The sequence below is a fragment of the Ursus maritimus genome, unplaced genomic scaffold, assembly GCF_017311325.1.
Source record: "Ursus maritimus isolate PB19 unplaced genomic scaffold, ASM1731132v1 scaffold_8, whole genome shotgun sequence".
Taxonomy (NCBI): domain Eukaryota; kingdom Metazoa; phylum Chordata; class Mammalia; order Carnivora; family Ursidae; genus Ursus; species Ursus maritimus.
In genome coordinates this window covers 11,183,509-11,206,082 of record NW_024426996.1, presented here as the reverse complement: position 1 = coordinate 11,206,082, position 22,574 = coordinate 11,183,509, and the positions used below count along the sequence as shown (strand labels likewise).

The window sequence follows — 22,574 nt, the reverse complement described above, 5'->3', positions numbered from 1 at the left end:
TATAAAATCCTCCTTGAATTATTAAAGTGCGTGCAAAAAAGCATGGGAAGTATCATTGCTATATGAAGCGATCAGACTAAATCTGAATCTTTATCACTCATTAAAGAACACCTCAGTAAAGATTAAAATCCTCAGACTACAGCTACGACCACACACATATATAGAGCCACACATATTTAATTCTGTAACATTGGATTCGAAAGCAGAAGGTGAGATATTAGCTCTGCAACCTCAAACCGGTTACTTAGGTTTTCTGTCCCTCAGTGTTTTCATCTCTTAAGAATGTAACAATAACTCTTTGAAGTAAAAAAAAAAAAAAACTGAAGATTCTGGGAAAATTAAAATATTTTAGAAATCTAATATATTATAAATGCTTATATGTATATGTATTTTTTATTTATATATTATATATTTATATATTATAAATTTTCACCCTTAGTGTAAAATTCAGGCTGCCATTTAGTCTATATTTTCAAATATATAGTACAAACATGATTTATTTGAATTACCTTTAAACCTATCATGATATTTGAATAATGATGTTTGAATGGTATTATATATATGTGTGTGTGTATATATATGTGTGTGTGTATATATATGTGTGTGTGTACATATATACGTATTCTTTTCTTCTACATGCAGCAGTGACACAAAAGATGACTGAGCAGATGAACCACCAGGCAATGAAACTGACCCTTCTCCAGAAGAAGATTGACAATATTTCTTTGGCTGTGAGTGATGTAAGGAACACGTACTCCTCCCTAGAAGGGAAAATCCATGAAGATAAAGACAGAGAATTTCAATCTTTTCTAAAAGGTAAAAGTAAAGTAAAATATTCATTCAGTTAAGACAAGAGGTGAATGACTCATTTATCTTCTCTCATATCATTTTGGAATCTTTGCTTTAGGTTGGGTGGTATAAGAGTCTAAGACTATATTTTTGGAATAAGCTATTTGTAACTCAATCTCTGGAAGAATTTGAAACATCTAAATATTTTTTTGTACTGTAGAGTCACATCTTTTACCCAATATCTCATCTGATTTATTTTCATTAAATACTAGTTACAGCTTCACTTGGACTGCTTTATAGTTAAAATGAGCCGTAGTTAATTTACTTCCGTTGTGGTTTCCAGTTCAAGATAAAGATGAGGTTAAGAAAGGATTATCAAGGCACAAATATATGGTTGTCTTAATAATATTGAGATATTGAGGTTAAACCTAAAGTGTGTTGTTACCCCAGAAAATTATCTAGCTTATGGAGTATAATCAATAAAATATATCCTAAGACATCTCAGGTAATAGAAATTATAATTTCTTTATAAATGTAAATCAGCTTCGCCCAACTTTTGTGCTCTTTAAACAGCAGGCTGTATTCCTTTCTGGAGGTTTTACAGGATAATCCATTTCCTGTTAATTCCAGTTGTCAAAATTCATTTTTGTGCAGTTGTGGGACTGAGGTCCTGTTTTCTTGATAGCTGTAAACTGAGGCGTGGTCCCAGCTTCTGGAGCCCACTACACTTCTTGGCTCATGGCCTTATTCCTCCATCTTCGAAAACCAGCAACACTGTTGAGTCCTCATGGCATGTCTCAAGCCCACTCTTCTACCTTCCTTTTCCTCTTTTAAGGGCTCAGGGATTTCACTAGACAGACCTGAATAATCCAGGATAATCTCCTCACCTCAAGGTCTTTAACCTTAATCACATCTGCCAAGGCCCTTTCGCCATGTGAGGTAACATATTCACAGGTTCAGAAAATTAGGGTGTGGACACGTTGAGTGGAGCGGCATCAGTCTGCCGACCACAGGGATCTGTGGGTAGTGAGCCATCGCCGTGGTAGTGCTATGCACAGGGTGCAATGGGACCATTTGATAGTTTCAACAAATCCAATCTAGGGGCGCCAGGGAAGACCTCTACAAAAAGAAACCATCTCAGCTAATAGGCTATGGATCAGGAGGAATTAATTAGGCAAAGGGGTTGCAAGGAGGACATGGATTTTCTAGCAAGTAATTTGGTCACTAGGAATATCTCAATTCTCTGGGTCTATTGTATGTTTCCAAATTTCAGGATTAGTGATCCCTTCCACTTCGTTTTATACATTAAAGTATACTCATTGTATAACCCCATATCTATCACGTTATTTCTTCTTTCTTTTTCACCTGTGATTCACAGGTAAAAGACAAGGTAGAGGTTTCTGTATCATCTACCAGTGTGGCAGCAACCATGATTTTTTTTAAATTATGTAAATAATTGATGCTGTTAAGCTCCTGAAGGAAAGCCCTGCCCTACATTTCTGTCATGTCTCCCATGGCCGAACTTACCACTGGCAAGCATGAGAAAGGAATATATTTTCCCTGAAGTAATAACATGTGAAAGAAGTCAAATAGAAACAGTATATAATTGACTATAACCGCCATAATGAAATTTGTTTAGAAAAATTTGGTTATCATTACCAAAGAGAATTAGAGAGAATTAGGCCTGTCAACAGCTTTTTGTGAAACTACTAACAAAGATTCTAGTAGTGACACAGGAAAAAAGCATACACTCATAACAACAACAACAAAATTCTCCCCTCAATTGGAGGCGTTAGTTGTATGCTAAGCATAATCAGTTATGAAAACCAGAGAGCTTGTAGTTAATGAATGTCCGTTCAGGTAAAAAAACCAAACTCACCCCATGGCACTGTACTTGCCTAACAAAACCACAACCTCTTCTCTTGCTTACTTTACATCCGGGATGAGGAACACGGCTTATCTACTAGTAGCCACAGAGACCATTCGACATCAAATGTCCCAATTCCTTAAGAGGTACCTGAATGTTATGAATAGGCTACAGTCACAAACACAGAGGGGCACGTCAACATGTCTGATATCATACGTATCAAGCCACCAAACACAATGTCATCTTTTTTTAGGAAGTAGAAGCACGTGAGTCACATGAAGCAGAATCAAATAGAGTTAAAATTATATTCCCACACAGGTATTGACATAAAGCACTTTGATATGTATTTGCAAAATCAGATTCTCGTGCAGACAATTTTTTAGCAACAAATTATAGAAATGTTATCTGAAAAGCTCCTTTTCCAGAAACATTATCTGTTTTTAAAGCTAATAGTCTGTTTGATTTCTTTTCAGACACTGCTGTGATTTTACCCTTTACCCAGTATATTTTTCCAATAAAGATTTAAAATAGAGGGGCACTGGGTGGCTCAGTCAGGTTGAGCATCTGCCTTTGGCTCAGGTCACGATCCTGGGGTCCTGGAATCGAGTCCTACATCCGGCTCCCTGCTTCGCAGGCAGTCTGCTTTTCCCTCCCTCCGCCCCTCCCACCTGCTCATGCGCTGTCTCTCTTTCTCTCTCAAAGAAATAAATAAAATCTTAAAAAATATATATAATAGCTGAAGAACCTCCTAATTTCCATTTTCATTGTTACTTTTTTCCTAGTTACTTTGATCAAAGGCAGAAATACACTTTACCTATTTACAGTTCTTTTACCTATCATTCTTATTCTGAGTTTCTGATCACATAGGTTTTTTTGCCTTTAAAAATTTTATTTATTTATTTATTCATTTAGAGCATGCTTGCTTGTGCAAAAGTGGGGGCAAGGAGTAGAGGGAGGGGGGGAGAGAATTTCAAGCACTCTGTGCTGACCACGGAGCCCAACACTGGGCGGATCTCACAGCCCGAGATCCCAACCCCAGACAAAACTAAGGGTCAGACACGTAACCCCCTGATCCACCCAGGAGTCCCAGATCACGTAGTTTTTTGTTAGCTGAATTTAAATAGCTATTTTTATTGTTCACAATTAATTAATTCAATTACACTTGTTTAATTTTACCTTTTCAATCTTGAAAAACACTTTAAGGTCAAAATGATATAAATTCCAAGAAGGTCTGATGCCTAACCTTAAGTATTTTATTGTATTTCATCAAATTGTCATGAAAATTTAAGACAATTTTAACTGACAGGAAATGACTAAATGATCTTGTGGGAGGTGCAATAAAAATAACTTTGCTATCGAGTAGCACCTTACACCCAGTGAAGCTAACATACTCTACTTTTAGTATCAGAAATCTCATTTTCCAAAGTTTACTTTATGTGTAGAATATAAAATACACTCAATGAAGATTTGTTGTGCAAATGAATAACCGGTTAAATGCTAAGTAAAATTTAGAAAATAAAAATACTTTAAAAGCCTGTAGTGTGATTATTCATGCTAAAAGCTAGGACTGTTTCAGTATAATTTATCCTAATTGTGACTGCTTTAACTTTTCTAATTAATTTAGCCTTTCTTTAGTACTTTGGTGCTGTGTCATTATCTAGTGTTCCCATACTTTACATTTCTACTATTTTTTTCCATTATATACAGATTGATTTTCAGTTATTTATATTTTTTGGACTTTAAAATGTATTTCAGTTTTCACTATGTTTGGAAATGGAAAAAATATATATATTCTTTTACTCTGGAAGTACTATTCCCTAAAGATCAATTAGCAATATTGACCTGTAGGCTATAGGATTTCCAGGGAAATATTTTTTTTTTAAGATTTTTTTAATTTATTTATTCGACAGAGATAGAGACAGCCAGCGAGAGAGGGAACACAAGCAGGGGGAGTGGGAGAGGAAGAAGCAGGCTCATAGTGGAGGAGCCTGATGTGGGGCTCGATCCCACAACGCCAGGATCACGCCCTGAGCCGAAGGCAGACGCTTAACCGCTGTGCCACCCAGGCGCCCCTCCAGGGAAATATTTATTCATGTAAACAGCATTTACAGCTTTGTCTTTCTATCAGATTAATATCTAGATGCTCAAACAATACATCATTCTATTTGCTATAATTGATCTTTCACATACTTTTTATGTAAATTTCTCCTGCATCTCAGATACTTTTTAAAACTTGCTTACAAAATAGAGACATGTAGAGACTAAATATTTTTATTGTACAATTATCTTTCTTAAATAGGCTTCATGACAGCCATAATTCATTTCACAGTTGTGCAGACCTTCCTGTTCAAATACTTTGTAGTGTGTTGCTGGTATTTCATATGACAGTCATTAGCTACTGTTTGGATTTGAGTGGAGATAGCTTCCATTTGTATGTGCTTCATAGCTATGTACTATAAATACACCTCAACCATATGTTTTATTTTTTCCCATTTTCTGTTTTTATATGTAGCAGGGTTGGTTTTTTTCCATTTTTAAATATTAATTTCCTCTTCTGAATAGTTCTGAGTTTTGAGTACTTCAAGACCCTTTTCCTTTCTTTTTTTAATGCTACTTTTAGAGCTGTCCGTAATTCTGATTTATGATCAGTCTATGCTTTCTAAAACTGGAAATACTAATATGTGTTTCATTAGAGGCGAGTTTCTTCTTATTTTTGTTAAGAATTAATGTCATATTATGATAATCGAGGTACATCTTGAACCCCTATTTTCATTTGACTTTGTTTTGTGATCCACAAACCTCTCATTGTTATTTTATTGTTGATATAAACTATTGTTGAATCTTGTGACTATTACTTCATATTGCTCCTCATTTGGGAATTTCATTAAATTTCTTCTCTGCAGTCAATTTATTAGTTTTTATGAGCTCAAAACACAAGCCCTGACACCTAATTACCAGCAACCTAATAACATAGTCATGAGATAACACCAAGTATTATTTATTGAGCCAGAAGGCCCAAAGCCATTTATTTTCGTACCAGAATACGACTAGACTTAGACTCTTAAGATACGAGGATCTATTAACTGAAGTCAGTAGCAATTCCTTCACGTCTTTTGTTTATGGTTCTGGTATGTTCTACACCACAATTGATCTCTCCCCTCAGACTTATCAGTTAAGAAGGTAATCACCTTCTATGAACTATAGTAATTTTTAAAATTTCGTAAGTGTAGTGAAGAAGTATTTTTATTATCGTGTGTTATTAGTGCTTAGTCTCAAACTTTTTATCTTTTTAGAGATATCTAAAGTTTACATAGTTAAAATCATATATCATTTATTGTTTAATATTTCTTTCTCTAGGTCTAAAATCCAAAAGCATTAATGATCTGGTAAAGAACATAGTAAGAGAGCAATTTAAAATTTTTCAAAATGACATGCAAGAGACTATAGCACAGCTCTTCAAGACTGTATCCAGCTTATCAGAGGACCTTGAAAACACCAGACAAATAATTCGACAGGTTAATGAATCTGTGGTTTCAATAACAGTCCAGCAAAAGTCTGTTTTAATGCCAGAAAACAGGCCCACTTTGACTGACGTACTGGATCTAAAAAATCACATTGTGAATATAAGGCAAGAAATGACTTTCACATGTGAAAAGCCTATTAAAGAACTAGAAGCAAAGCAGACTCATTTAGAAGGTGCTTTAGAACAGGAACATTCACGGAGCATTTTGTATTATGAATCCCTCAACAAGACTCTTTCCAAAATGAAGGAAGTACATGAGCAGCTTTTATCAACTGAACGAGTATCAGATCAGAGGGGCGTTCCAACTGCTGAATCAGTTAGCGGTAATGTCACTGAGTACGTGTCCGCTCTACATGAGACTATAAAGAAGCACGGTTTGATGATGCTGCAAATGTTTGATGATTTGCACATCCAAGACAGCAAGATTAACAATCTCACAGTTGCTTTGGAGATGGAGAAAGAATCTATCAGGGGTGAATGTGAAGACATGTTATCCAAGTGCAGAAATGATTTTAAATTTCAAATTAAGGACACAGAAGAGAATTTACAAGTTTTAAACCAAACATTGGCTGACGTTCTCTTTCCAATGGACAATAAGATGGATAAAATGAATGAGCAGCTAAATGATTTGACTTACGATATGGAGATCCTTCAACCCTTGCTTGAGCAGGCAGCACCGTTTAGAGAGACAGTGATACAAGAACCACCAAAAGAAGCAATAGCTATTAAGAAAAAAGTGGAAAACCTGATTAGTGCTGTCAACAGTCTAAATATTCTTATCAAAGAACTTTCAAAAAGACACAACTCACTGAGGAATGAAGTACAGAGTCGTAGTGATGCCTTGGACAGACGTATCAATGAATATGCCTTAGAAATGGAAGATGGCCTAAACAAGACAATGACTATTATAAATAATGCTGTTGATTTCATTCAAGATAACTACATGCTGAAAGAGACTTTAAATACAATAAAGTATAATCCCGAAGTCCATCACAAATGTACCCAAAATATGGAAACTATTTTGACATTTATTCCTCAATTCCAACGCTTGAATGATTCTATTCAGATGTTGATCAATGACAATCAGCGATACAACTTTGTTTTGCAAGTTGCCAAGGTCCTTGCAGATATTCCTAAGGATGAAAAACTAAGTCAGTCCAGCTTTCAAAGGATTTATCAAATGTTCAATGAAACCATTTCCCAAGTCATAAAGTACCAGCAAAATATGAGTTATTTGGAGGAAAAAATACTCTCAACCACAAAGAGTTCCAAAAATTTTGAAACTAGGTTGCAAGATATTGAGACTAAAGTGACCAAGACAATCATACCTTATTATGTTTCACTAAAAAAAGGCAGTGTGACTACAAATGAAAGAGACCAGGCTCTTCAACTGCAGGTACTAACTTCCAGATTTAAGGCTCTGGAAGCAAAATCCATCCACCTCTCAGTTCACCTCACTTCACTTAACAAAACTCTATCTGAAGTTTTAATCATGTGTCATAATGCTTCTACACGTATCTCAGAACTGAATGCAACCATACCTAAGCAGATAGAAAGTTCCCTACCTGATCTTCCGCTTCTTCAGAAAGGTCTGACAGAATTTGTGGAATCAATAATTGAAATAAAAACTCAGATTGCCGTATCTAATTTAACTTGGTATGTAAATCGAACACTGTCTGATAGCCTTGCCAATGTTGTCAAGTCTCAGAAGCAAATAAAACCAATACTGAAGAAACCCAATTCACTTAAAAAACCAACAGTGAATCTTACCACTGTCCTGATAGGCCGGACCCAAAGAAACACAGACAACGTTCTAGTTCCTGGTAAGCAATTGCTGAAATAATAACTTTTAATCTCTCTTTCTATTTAAAGGGTATTTAGTAGATGTGTGGGGTTTAATAAGACCATAAGACATAAAAGGCACTTTCTTAAACTTGGGTAAATAGTTAAGAAATTCAAAGATCGCTGATGGACCACTTGAATCTGATCCCATCCTATGTAAATTAGGCCTCAAGTGCTTATAGTGTAAATATATGTCTACATGTTTCTTAACTTTTTTTCTGACATGACCCTATAATATGACCAAATTTGCCCCTGTAGAACATTTTCGCTTTCATATGTAATTAAGGAAAGCTATTAGATAATGAGCTTCTGGATGAATGAATGAGTCTCATTCATTTTGGCATTATCTAACAAAATGTCTGGTAGGCAACTGGAACTCAGTAAATGTCTGTTGAGTGACAGAATGAATGAATCCAATTTGGGGATATCACAGCAAGCCACGAATGCCAAACTAAGTGTCTCAGTGCATTTGGGCGGCTATAACAAAATATCAATGACTGGGGTAGCTTTCAAATAACAGAAATGTATTTCTCGCAGTTTTGAAGGCTAGACAGTCCAAGATCAGAGTGTCAGCATGGTCAAATTCTGGTGAGGGCCCTCTTCCAGGGCCACAGCTGGTGACTTCTTGCTGTGTTCTCCCAAGATGGAAAGTGTGAGAGACCTCTCTGGGGTCTCTTTTAAAAGAACGCTGTTCCTGTTCATGAGGACTCCACCTCCCAAAGGCCCCACCTCCTAATATCACCAACTTTGGGGTTTAGAATTTCAACATATAAATTGTGTGTGGACGCATTCAGATCGTAACACTAGGCATTTATTTATTTATTTAACACTAAGGCATTTTGATACGGTTTTGTAAGATGGTCTTTGCAAATTTGGAGCAGAGGGTTGGGTATGGTAAGAACTATATCTCAGAGGCATGAAGCTAGCAGGAGTATAGAGCACATCCGCAAAGAATGAAATTAGAGATACCAGTCAGGGCAGCATTAGCAGGGCAGTAAGAGCCAGATCTAAGGAAGAGGAAGCTGAAACAGAGCACATATGTGAAACTTGTTGTGGAAGCAAAATTAATGGAACAGCAGGAGAATGGGGAAATCAATGATCCAAGGAACAAAAAATCAGGATTCTGGTCCCAGGTGTTCAGTGATTTCTCTGTAACCTTAAGCAAATCCACCTCTCTGGGTCTCTGTTTCTTCCTTTTAAGTGATGGGATTGTGGTGGGCGTTTTGCTGAGCTCATTAGTAGGAATACTTTGCAGAGCGCATTATTGTCAAAAACATGAGCTGTTCACGGCCTGAATGCATGGCACTTGGGGAGGGAGAAGACCTAGAATACTCTGAAGTTTTGAATTTGGGAAATGAGAGGGTAGCAGGATCATTCACAGATGTAAACACCAGAAGAGAAGCATAAATTTGGGAGGAAGGCGGAAGAATAGCTACTGATTCTTACTAAAAGAAATGACAGTGTTCCTCTCATATGAGTCTGCTATTTAATTATATGCCCAACTCGATGAATTCTTCTATTTTATTGCTTTCTAATTACGAAAGAGTGATCATTGTCCTGACCTAATATGACTCCATCTTTAATCTCTGAATGTTTTGATAATATTAAAACTCACAGAATAATACAAAGCTGAATTGTTTCTTGACCACTTAAATTATTGTATTTATTCATGACTTGCTTGCAATTCGTCTGACCCAGGAAGACTAATCTTGTCATGTGGAATCACAGAACAAATGATTTAGACGTTCGTGTTTCCTAGAGAAAGGTGTAGTAGTTCAATACAAGATGTTCTTATAATAATTTTGGAAAAACAATAAGTTGTTCTCTTGCCATTTTATTTCAATCCTTGGTCTCCCTGTGGACATTGCAAATGAGTTTCTGTTAAGCTCTACTCCAGCACACGTGATCATACACCAGGCAAATCATGTCATACTTTTTTCTTAAACCAAAAAATACCTGGATCTATATAGTAAATATAAAATTTAAATAGCTTCAGAATTAATTGAGGTAAAAGCTTTAAAAGAACACAAGAACTTATAAATTTTTGTGGTATAAAGAATACATGTTAGGAGCTTATAAAAATTGTGGTTAGATATTTGTATAGCAACTGACTCAATATTAAACTTAATGGGCTAATAATTAACTTAGTTCTGATTCTCTTTTTTTCCAATGATGCCTTGATAAAATTGTTTCCTGTTCCTTTATTTACTGGAAGTAGAATTTTTTCTAGACCTCTCTACCAAAATTAATAATTAATTTAAAGTTCTTTACTTCAGGAAAGATAGCCAACGATGTCAGGGCAATAAAGATATATTGGCCTAATTTCGTGAACTGGGTGGATAGTCACTATACGTAGGACCAGCAGCATGATGTGTAGGACCCTTTTAGTAGGCGTGTGGATATGCACGCTCACTAAGCCGGCTTCTAGGGGCCATGAAACTGATGGCATTCGTTGACAGCTGAGCTGGTAAAGTCTGTGCGTGGTGGTAAAACCAGTAGACTCAGGCTAAGTTCTCCTGTAAGAATAAACCAGCTGTGGGGTGCTTGGATGGCTCAGTTGGTTAAGCGCCTGACTCTTGGTTTTGGCTCAGGTCATAATCTCAGGGTGGTGAGATCAAGCCCCTTCAGGCTCTGTGCTGGGTATGGATCCTGCTTACGCGTCTCTCTCTCTCCTTCTCCCTCTGCCCTTCCCCCTCCCTGCTCATGCTCTCTCTCTCTAAAAAAAAAGGAATAAATAAACCAATTGCAATTAACTACTTCACCTGATACCCTGTTTCATACCAGGGGTGAGACACACTGGCATACTGGCTAAATTAGACTATATTTCCTTTGACCTTTGCTATTATATTATAAATACCATGTAGCCAGATTGCTCCCCTACATAACTAACATCAGAAGATAATTTATCATCATTTTGTGAATCTCACAGTAATATTAGATTAGAGCCACTATCACTTGCAGAATAATAAGTGCAGTTAATAGAATGAAAAATCCTATGAATTTCGTTTTTAAAACTTAATTTTAATACTGGTAACTTCCTTTGAAGCCTAATAATAGTAATATTATAATAACATAATATTGGATACTACTTATTAACACTATATCATAGGTTCTGTACAAATTATACTATATATGTTAGCTCATTTAACGATACTTAGGAAGTAGCTATCATTATTGTTATTTTGAAGACAAACTAACCCTCAGAGACATGAACTGATCTATTCTGCTTAAGGTCATGCAACTAGTTAGTGATAGAGCCTGGCTCCTTGTCTGTTGGACTCAGGCTCAGTCCTTAACCAGTCTACGCAACGAGATTGTGGAGTATGTTCACCTGCCTTTCTCTTCCTTCTGCTTCTGTTCAGTGCATCAGATCTATCTCAGAGCCTGGCCATATATGGATATTCCAGGTGGCCAGAATCGATACTCCGAAGGAGTTTCCCTTCTTGAGGATCCGAATACTGCCGTTCATTTCTGTACTTACCAGGAAGTAAAGGTGCTACTTCTCCGTTTGGATTTTTCTGCAATATGGCTGATAGGCAGTTGTCATGGGGAGTGACCATCAATTATTCACACGATCTTTTTTTTTGACTGATGCGGTAGAAGGGCAAAATTCAGAGTCCTCATCCCTAGCACTTCTTGTGAGGCACCCCCACATTCAGTGATGTTAATTATGATTCCTCCTAGGCCAGTGCAGATCAACTGTTCCGGTTGAATCACTAAATATTTGATTTGTGTCTAAACAATATTCCCATAGACACTAGGAGGGTTTTATTTCATCTTTGAAGATTTGTTTGTACAACAATTGGCAGACTCGTCCCTGCAGAGAGCGTTTGGCTGCTTGCCTTCTACGAGGAGCTCAGTCCTGCCGTAACGCATCCATATCGGCGGCAGGACTGAGGACGAGCACCTGCTGCTCGTGAGACCACCGACTTCTTATTGCGACCAATAATCCCAATATTTACCAGATATACTTAACTCTCATAATAAACCTCTTTTATTCATAATTGCCCCTTTAACTACTCCTTTTAAGAAAGATTACATTCCACATAAGACTTGGTCGTGTAACAAATACAACTTTTTAAAATTATCATTGCTGAGGATATAAGGAATTTAAAAGAGAAAAAAAATAAGAGTCTGGATATCAATAAAGGTGTCAGTTGTTGGAAAAATCATGAGCTGGACAAGAAACTGGGAATATAAAGGAAAAGAAAGCGAGGCTCTGGCTCAGAAACTGTAATTTTACTTTAACAAACATTGATAGTGGAGGATGTACCTATAGAACAATGGGATATTTGGTGGTTGTTGTTTTATGTATTTTTAATGTTTTTGATTTTTCATGTGCTTAGGAACATTGCATTGTTATAAAACTATCTTGAATGCGAAAGAAACATACCAAATGTGTACTAAGCACTAAATAAGTGTTCTGTGTCTTCATTATTATAAGATTTGAGTTTCTTATCAAGAACTGGATGTTTGGGCAAATATCATGTAAGAGGTAGATTTGGACTGAATATTCATTCGATCAGCCATTTACATCCTGTGTTGAGTGTACTATGTTCAGATTCATTCTGTTGGTAACAAAAATTTTTAAGCAGGAATATGGCTAATTATGTATGTGCATTATTAAGTTTGAGTTCTTCAGACAGACCAGTTAGAAAATCATTATAACAACTCTGGCATGAATAAATGAAGATCTCAACTAGGTGATAGAGACAGGACTAAAATGGAGGCTGGGCGTGCCTGTTAAATGTGAATATTTATTTAGTAGAAAACAGCTAATTGAAAATACGAATCCTTAGACTGAAGAAAATACCAAAGTTTGAATAAAGCATCCCTGATAGAAAGATGATTGGATGGAAATAGGGATGTTAAGGAGAAAGTACAAATGTTTACAGGAAGAGAAGTTTAGTCTGTGACACATTAGTTTAAAGATCTATTGTGTCTATGGGAAAGTCCATAAGTTAGTTAGTAATGTAGGCTTGGAACCAGAAGATGCTTTGCAGATAAAAGTTGGAATTTAGTTGCACAAAGGTGATATTTGAGGACACAAAAGCAAACTAGATAGAAAAGAAAAAGAAAAGACCAGAAGATAAAAACGTGGAGATTTCCTATATTTGATGAAAGCAGGAGAGAGAGAGAAGAGGGAAAGAGAGAGAGAGATCACTGAAGGAGAAAAGAAGAGTGATAAGACCCAGGGATGTGGAGGGATGTGCAGTCTGTGAGTTTTGACAAATGCAGTCATGTAATCACCACAACAGTCAAGACAGAGAACATTTCCACCACTCCCTGAAATTTCCGTATGTACCTTCATAGTTAGACCCTACCCCCACTCCCAGTCCCTCGCAATAAGTGTGGTCTGTTGTCATCCCTCACAGTTTTATCTTTTCCAGAATTTTTTATAAATGAAAGGCGAGTACTTCAGCTTCTCAGTCTGCCTTCTTTCATAGTATACTATGAGATTCATCCATGTTGTTGCATGTATTCCTTTTTATTAGCAAGTAACATTCCACTGCATGGACGTACCACAGTTTGTCCATCCATTTACCAGTTGAAGGGTATTTGGGTTGTCTCCAGTGCGGGGTGATTATGAATAAATCTGCTGTAAACATTCACACACCGGTTCTTGTGAGCACACAAGTTCTCATTTCCCTTGAATAAATATATAGCAATAGCATAGCTTGCTTATAAATAAGCAGAGTTTTAATTTTATAAGTAATGGCCAAGCACTTGCCATTTCCACTAGTAATGTACGAGAATTGCTCCACAACCTTACCAATACTTGGCATTGTCAATATTGTTTATTTTACCGTTTTCATAGGTGTTAGTTGTATCTAACTGTGTTTTCTTTTGCATTTTCCTAATGACTAATGATTTGAACATATTTTAATGTATTTGTCATTTTTTAAATAGTGCTTTTGATTAAAGGTTATGACTTTTAAGAAAAAGGTAAAAAGAGTTGGTAATATAACATAAAAACATTTCATTTCCTAGGTCATGACTTAAGATAAATGAATGATGATTTAATGACAAAGGTTAGAGTAAATCTGGTACAGGACTAATACATTTGGTAAAGATTGCTGATATGATTAAATGAGCTTTAAAATTATATTTGAAGGGCTGAGAAAAAAGATCCCAGAAACAGTATCAGGAACAACAGATGTGATTTATAAAGAACAAAAATAGAAACATAATTTGAAGGAAAAGTTGTAAAGATGGTTGAAAACAATATTTCCATCCATCTATACACCAATGGACAAAATATGAGTAGTTAGAACAATGAATTTGGAAATTTCATATAAACAAATATTCACATTTCTTAAAATTGTTGGAAAGGAACATATGGAGTTTAGAACAATGGGAGGATAAACCTTATTTGATAGGAACAATTTTGATAAGAGGACACAGTATAGTGCTGAGAGTTAATGTATCCATAAGTGGAAGGAATCATTTTAGAGAGCATTGGAATTGGGATGAAAAATAAAGTCCTAATGTTGTGTGGACATGTTACCTTGAGCAAAGTTGTGTAGTGGACTTGTATATAAAGAGTTTGACAATGTGTATGACAAACTGGCCCAGAGGCAATGCTAGGTTTCCTCACTAATCTGTTGGAAACTCCTTTCTGCTCCAAGCAGAGATCAGGGTTATCTGCCCTCTGCAATGTTATTGTTAAAATAAAGAAAGAAAAAATAAGATCTTGATGATGAAACAGGACTAAGCAATGAAAATACTAAATAAAATAAAAATAAAATATATAAAGCATTATATAAAACATACATAAAAATACGAATGAAGGAGAAGGCAGTCTCTATAATATGCCACTTCATTTTATCCATTTAATACCTATTGAGTATGTGTTGAATGAGTCCTGAGAAAGATTGAGTGGACAGAGCGGTAAATTCAACACACTCCCTCTTCTGATGGGCCTCATACATTACGCAAATAATTATAACAAGGAATGGCAAATATTAGCAAAGGCAGAGTGCTTTTGAAAATGTAAGGAGCTCTCCAATCAGTTCAAATTTAACGTGAACATTTATGAAATATAGAAGTAGGATTAATAGGAAAGTGTAACTTGAGCACATATTAGGGTCCAGAAAGAACAGACCAGAACAAATTGAAGCTTATGAAACATTCCAAGACAATGGCACAGGAATTTTAGTCATGTTCAGAGCAGGGAAACGAATATTGAAAGATTAGTTATGCCATTTGCACAAGATAGTAGAATGTTGAGTTGGCAGAACTGTTCAACAAATTGCACTGACCTCTACCAAAGAAAATAAATGGGCTGGAAAGAATTTAAGAGTTACTGAAGCCCCAGGTAGGAGAGAAGCTGTGGGGAGTTTGCTTGAGAAGATTCCATGTCTCTAGCAAAACATGCCAATGACATCATAGCATCAAACTCTACCTGGTCTTTGAGAACTGTGGAGAAGGGATAGAGTGTTGGATTAAGAATGTTGTCTTCTACTCAATCTTTCATTAATTTGTTTATTCGCCTTTATTTTTTTTTTAAGTTTTTATTTTCATTCCAGGTAGTTAACGTACAGTATTATATTAGTTTCAGATGTACAATGTAGTGATTCAGCACTTCTGCATCACCCTGTGCTTGTTTATTCATCTTCAAAAAGACATTTTCACACTTGGTATGTCAGGCACTGTGCTAGTTATTAGTGACACGAAGTGTCGTGGAGGACCCGAGCCCTGACTTCGCAAGAGCTCACAGTCTAACTGGAAGTCAGGACATGGGAGCAATTACAGTGGAGTGTGATACGTTCAACCCGAGAACTTCTGAGCACCTGACAATAATTAAGAGAATTAACGTAATTAATTCTATTGATGGGGGTGAGAGAAGATTTCAAAAAGAAAATGATGCTTTCTGGGGGGTCTGATTTTTGTTGTTAATTCAACAAAAACACGCCTTTTGAGCACAAATATGTGCAGGAACTTATAAAGGTACCGAACCATTTTCTAAGTATTTTAGTAATAAAGTAAAAAATGTAAGTTGGATGATGTAGGTTTTAGCTGATTGTATATTAAAATGTAAATAGTTTCAATTTGATAAATCAATGCCAGTCAGTCTCAGTTGTTATAAAGCTCTGTGCTCGACACTGAACCATTAAGTATTTTTATCAGTGACTGGGATGAACACATAAAATTGGAAATGATGAAGCTGGGAGAGTTCATTAAGACATTGTATGCAGAATTAGAACAAAGAACAGCTTCTATGGACAGATGATAAGTCCAATAAGATAAATGTAATTCTTGATAATAATTGCAAATTCATGCCAACATGAATTAAATAAATATAAGATTTTAGATAATGTCAGTGACATCAGGGCATAGAAGACCTGTTATGACACAATGTAATACAGATGCAAAAATAGACAATGACTACTTCATGCTAATATAATGTTAACAGAAGTATCAGGTCATTTCATTTCAGTATAAGATCATAACTGGCGATTGTTACTGTAGCCTGCTCTGATTAGAGTCTATGCTAATATATCCAGTTCTGAAAGCCATGGGCATAATTTTATGTATCATAATGTGAATTATTTAGTAAGGGACTTGGAGACCAGAGATAGCTAAAATATCAAAGAAGGCAAGAAAGGAACTTAAAACACAAGTGATGGAAGCAGGTGCAGACCAGTGTGCCAAGGACCCTGAACAGGAACTCAATGGGAGCATGAGAGATGTCCCAACAGGCAAACCATGTGTATTCTCCGCAAGTTCCGGCTACTACAACGATAGGAGATAGCAGGCCCCAAGCAAACTCAAGTGAACCTTTCCTCCAGATGAATGACCCTGCAAAGAGATCGGAATAAAGGGCAAAATGGCATCCTCTGAAACGACTCAAAGAGAACAAGGAAACACTAGAGGTAATGGAATATGAAAGGTGCATCCTAGACATTAAATAGAAGGCAAAGGCCTTGGTCATATAGAATCACAGTAGTGCCAATAACAATACAAAAAAAGTACATTCGTTTGATCCCTGATTCATGCAAGGGGCAGAGTCTCCAGGTAAGAGTACATTCTCCCATCTGGGAAAATGAGAATTATAGAGCTAATCAGATTGCATAAATAATTCAATGTCCCCCCAGCTCCACTGCACAGTTGATTTATTCCTAGTGAAACACGGTAATTGACCACCACCCTGTGAGTCGATCACTGTGTTAGATTCAGAAAATGTGAAAACAAATGAAGCCAGTGCTTTGACATCAAGAATTCACATTTCTAAGGTAATAAAGAATCGCTGAGGTTTTTAAAGCTAGGAACTAGTGGGCTAGGTTTTAGAATGGTAGATGACAGTAAATAGAAGGGTTTAAGAACCTATTCACCTGGTCGAGAAAAGATGTTAAAGAAATGCAGGCCAGTTTGAAACATTTTTGAAAAGATATTGCATGTATGTAATATTTTCCATATGTATCTTAGTAAGCAAAATAGTCTATGAAATATTGCAGAGAATATATCAAAATAAGGTAAACTGATTTCGAATTGCATATATTTTCTTTGCAAAAAAATTCTAATACAGGCAAGTAGTTTAGTCACAATCTATGTGAATTTGAATTATTTAAATATGAAACATAATGTATATAAAACATTTACAGATCTCACTTCTTGAGAAGACTGTTAAACCAAACAACCCTATAAAAATCATTAACGGGATTGGAAATGAGTGAATTGTAAACTGTTTACACTTTTGTCACAAGATGGCGCCATAGTGGTAACTGTGGCCTGTAATGTATCCTTCCCCAACCTTTGTCTGTGTTTACATAATTATGTATTATGTTTATAAGCATATTCATAATTTTAAGTTTTCTAGCTAATTAAAATTATTCTATAGTTAATGTGTGAACTGGAGCTTGCTGCTTTCAGTAAATCAAATGTGTTGGGAGATCTATCTCATTCTTTAACTGCTGTCTAATATTCCTTAGGGAAAAGATACCTATAATTTATTTAACTATGAAGTGGTCATTTAGGTGTCTTACAATTTTTCACTAATGCAAATTATGCCATAGAGAACATTTTTTAACAATTCTCTTTGTATACTTAAGCAAGTGTGTCTGGAGTATATATTGGGCCGGGAAAAATTTCTGGCTTTGAGCAAATGAACCTTTTTAATTCTGATAAATATGATTAAATTGTTCATTCAGAGGTTCTAGCAATTTAAGCTCTAACTAACATTGCATGAGAATGCCCATTTTCTTCATAACTGAATATTTTCTATCGTTTTGAATGTTGGCACCTGATATAAAAATGTTGGTGGTGAAAATGTATTATTCCTTAATTAGTAGTGAAGTTGAATAAGCTTTAAAAATTTTAATGAACTTTTGCGGTTTTCATTCAGTAATTGGCCAGTTCATATCAATTGCCCATGTTTCACTTTTTTTTCCACAAAATTTAAGATTGGTCAGAACTTTTCATGTTATGGATATTATCCATTAGATCTTTGTGTCTGTCAAGACATTGTTCTCTTAATCTGTCACTTATCTTTGAACTTAATAATGGTGACATTCATTGCAAATGTGTTTTAATTCTTAGGTGGTCAAATGTCAGGATTTTTCTCTTATGGCTTTTGGATTTTTTGTTTTGTTTTGCTTTGAGTTCTCCAAAATTTTAAAGCTCTACAAAGATATTACTTTTATTTCATTGTAATACAATCATATGGATTGTTGGGGTTTTTTTTACCTTTAGTATTTTTGTACATGTGGAAAGTATGTTTTTATGAATATTCAATTATATTAGCAACCTGTAATGAATAGACATTTTTCCTCTCCAACGATTTGAAATATTACCTTTATCACGTATCAGTTCCAAATATATATAAACTGTGTCCAGATACCCTATTCTGTTCTACACTTGACCAAAATCTTAACATTTTCACACAAAGAAATACAACGGATTATCCCCACTTTGACTATCATAGAATGATCCCCACTTCAAAGAAGCCGCAGAAAGAGCTCAGAGACTTAAGAGGTTTGTATTAAGTCCTGTGACTACACTGGCGGCCAGCCTGGGCCTAGGGACCCATTTTTCTTCTCTTCCAGCTTTTTTCCCATTCTGCTGCAAACTATAAGATCTACGAGAAAATAGGTCACTATCTTGATTCTTTTTCAGTAACAGAGGAGTATTCAGACTGTAGCAGGTCCCCATGCCAGAACGGGGGCACGTGTATAAATGGAAGAGCGAGCTCTGTCTGCGCTTGCCGACATCCTTTCACGGGCGACAACTGCACGGTCAAGCTGATGCAAGAAAACGCGTTAGCTCCAGGTACGAAAGGGCATGCGTCCTTGGATTTGCTCGCTATCGTAAACAAAAATACTTGTTGAAAAAATTTACCAATGAATATTTAAACCGGATTAATCTGGACTCATGTGAGGATTACTTCCTTTTACTTCTGAAACTTCCTGAGTAACATACATGATTTATGAGTGGAAATGTCGGCCAGGTAAATCCCTATTGATGTACATTCGTTGACATTTTCAGTGTTGATATGAGAGGCAGTCTTCCCCCCCCCCACCCCGGACATCTTAAAAGAAAAATAAAGATGCATATATCTAATTAGTATAAACTCTTTCTCCTCAAACAAGTTGGTAAAGAAATATACCTTTGATTAATATCACATATGATCATTTAAATGAAACTTTAAAAAGTAATTAGCAGCGTGTCTTCCATGAAGACAATAGCTTACAATAGTAAGCTAATAGTGTCATTTTGACTGGGTGAGGACTTTAGAACCTGCTCAAAGGTATTGAGTAGAACAAAACACATTTTTTTTTGTCCATTTACCTTCATAGGTATTGTTCATTATAAATTAACTTCAAGAGTGTATCATTTCCGATTTTTATATAAAAAATGTGTGCAGCATTTAAAATATTTTTTCTTTAATGACCACAAAAACATATTTCAAATCAGGCTTGTCTTAATAATATGCTGCATAGCGAAGAGTAAATTTTTTAGTCTATTGTTTGAATCTCAGCCTTTGTAAGTACGTTTGGCATTAATTACATAGAAAATTGCTTTTGTCTACTTCTCTATAGTGCATATGACTTCGTTTGGTTTCCGTTTTAGCCTCTAGAAACTGTTTGACAAGGTGCTGGAAAAATTGTTTCTACATCATGTCAGCTTCAATTCCTGCAAGGGGCTTTAAAACATTCTGGCATACCATAATAATCATAGAGTGCTTTGAATTCCTTTATCTCTGGAGAGATCAAAGCAACATGCAAATTAATCTTTGAGACATGTCTATGAGGAATATATCAAGTGCTATTATCATTCTATCTTGGTCTGAATGAAGAAACTGAGGCTCACAGAGAGCAAATGATTTCAGGTAATTCAACCAAGAGAAGAGGCAAGCGTGCAAACATCTATTTCCTCGTTAAAAAAAAAATCTGATGAATGACCTTTGTTCCTTCTGCTACCTCTTTTTATAACTCGATAAAATGATAAAGAAATGAGGAAAGACATGGGGCGCCACAGAGGTTAAGCGTCTGCCTTCGGCTCAGGGCGTGATCCCGGCGTTGTGGGATCGAGCCCCACATCGGGTTCCTCCGCTATGAGCCTGCTTCTTCCTCTCCCACTCCCCCTGCTGTGTTCCCTCTCTCGCTGGCTGTCTCTCTCTCTGTCGAATAAATAAATAAAATTAAAAAATCTTTAAAAAAAAAAGAAATGAGGAAAAACAAAACCTGATAAAAAAAAAAAACATGAAAACTGACTCCATTTTTTTCCTCTAACAGATTTTTCCAAAGGGTCTTACAGATACGCACCGATGGTGGCATTTTTTGCATCTCACACGTATGGAATGACGGCGCCTGGTCCTATCCTATTTAATAATTTGGACGTTAATTATGGAGCTTCGTATACTCCAAGAACTGGAAAATTCAGAATTCCTTATCTTGGGGTGTATGTGTTTAAATATACCATTGAGTCCTTTAGTGCCCATATCTCTGGATTTTTAGTGGTTGATGGAAGAGACAAGCTTGCGTTTGAATCTGAGAATATTAACGGTGAAATACGCTGTGACAGGGTTTTAACTGGGGACGCTTTATTAGAATTAAATTATGGGCAGGAAGTGTGGTTGCGACTTGTAAAAGGAACAATTCCCGCCAAATTTCCCCCTGCTACGACATTTAGTGGTTACTTGTTATACCGTACATAAATTAGGATGAAAGACAGACTATCACCTTTCCTGAGAAGGAGCCAGTGTTTTTATTTATCTTTGCCTGCACATCTGCTCTGTTTTTGGCTTTTCTACATGAAACAAAAATCAGCTTGTTTTTTAATCTGAGTAAGGCTGTAAGGTTGTTTATGTCATAAGATTATTTGAATAACTTTTGGATAACCTGTATGCAGAGAAGTTCTTGCTCCTGAAGAGATTTAGTGGCAGAGAAAACAAAGTGCATTTGTGAACAAAACAATTCTTATTCTCTCATGTTAAGTCATTTTAATGTAATGTAATCTGACTAGATGGCAATCATGCAGTTTTGTCAGTCACAGTAGTCTTTCCAATAAAATGCTTACCTCTTGTTATCAGTATGTATATAAATATATAACATCTATTTCCTAAAATCACAATTCCAATAAATTGCTCAAAGACCACAAAGTGTTGTTGTTGTTGTTTTAACTTTGATTTTTACTCTACACTATTGGGTTGATCAATTGTATATGTTAAAATTTTCATTTTTAATCAAAATTAAGAAAGTTGTATTTGAAACTTGAAATATGCTTAACTATTGTTATCTGCCTGTAATAAGAGGCTAAAGTAATAATTGACAAATGGTTGAACATTTACATCTACGTCTAAGCGTATATAAGTGGATCTTTTACCTGCACCCATTATACGATATCTACAGGGAAAAAAATAAAGGCTTCGTCTAATGAGCATCCTTCCAGAGTAGCACATGCGGGCCTGCTCATATTCTTATAAAGCGCACATAACCTTCCAAAGTAATACTATGATTTACATAGTGAACGTGTCCTGATTCTCTTCTAAGGAACTTACCTGTAACATCTCACTGATTCTGCATAAAAACTATAAAGTGGGTATTAGTGTTATCATTTTTACAGCCAAAGAAACGGAGACACTGAGAGATTAAGGAATGGACCAAGCTCCACAACTTAGCAAGGACTGAGGCAGGATTTAGACCCAGGTCAGGTCTCCTTCTATCACAGGTCTCCTCCTGTCTGGCCCGCCTGTCACAACTTGTCTGTACTGCCCCCAACAGGTCTACCACAATTTATGTAATAATCTCTTTAGATTATAGAGTTTATTGTAATAATATTATTGTAATGAACACCCTTAAATGTACATTTTTTACATATTTGATAAAGCATTTCTGGAGAATAGGTTCCTGTAAGTCATAGTGAAAATAATAATGAAAAAGAATTTTGGCATGCCAAGCATTTTTCATGAATTAATTTATTGAATGTTCACTATAATCCTATGAAATACATATTAAACCTATGAGATACACATTACGTATTATCATCCTCTTTCCACTGCTGAGAAACTGAGGCACACAGAAGCAATTACAGCAAATTCTGGGGAGTTTCTGG

General features: G+C 35.9%; 1 protein-coding gene across 2 annotated transcripts in view; it reads left to right on the top strand.

Annotated features, from left to right (window-relative positions):
• Window positions 1-21,621, top strand: part of MMRN1 (multimerin 1) — a 65,621-nt gene extending 44,000 nt beyond the window's left edge. For both annotated transcript variants that reach the window (XM_008707148.2, XM_040625338.1), the window contains exons 6-9: window positions 643-816; window positions 6,014-8,002; window positions 19,137-19,289; window positions 20,756-21,621. In XM_008707148.2, the coding sequence (XP_008705370.2) occupies window positions 643-816; window positions 6,014-8,002; window positions 19,137-19,289; window positions 20,756-21,177 (2,738 nt within the window). In that variant the 3' untranslated portion in view covers window positions 21,178-21,621. The remainder of the gene's footprint in view (window positions 1-642; window positions 817-6,013; window positions 8,003-19,136; window positions 19,290-20,755) is intronic.
• Window positions 21,622-22,574: the final 953 nt, after the last annotated feature.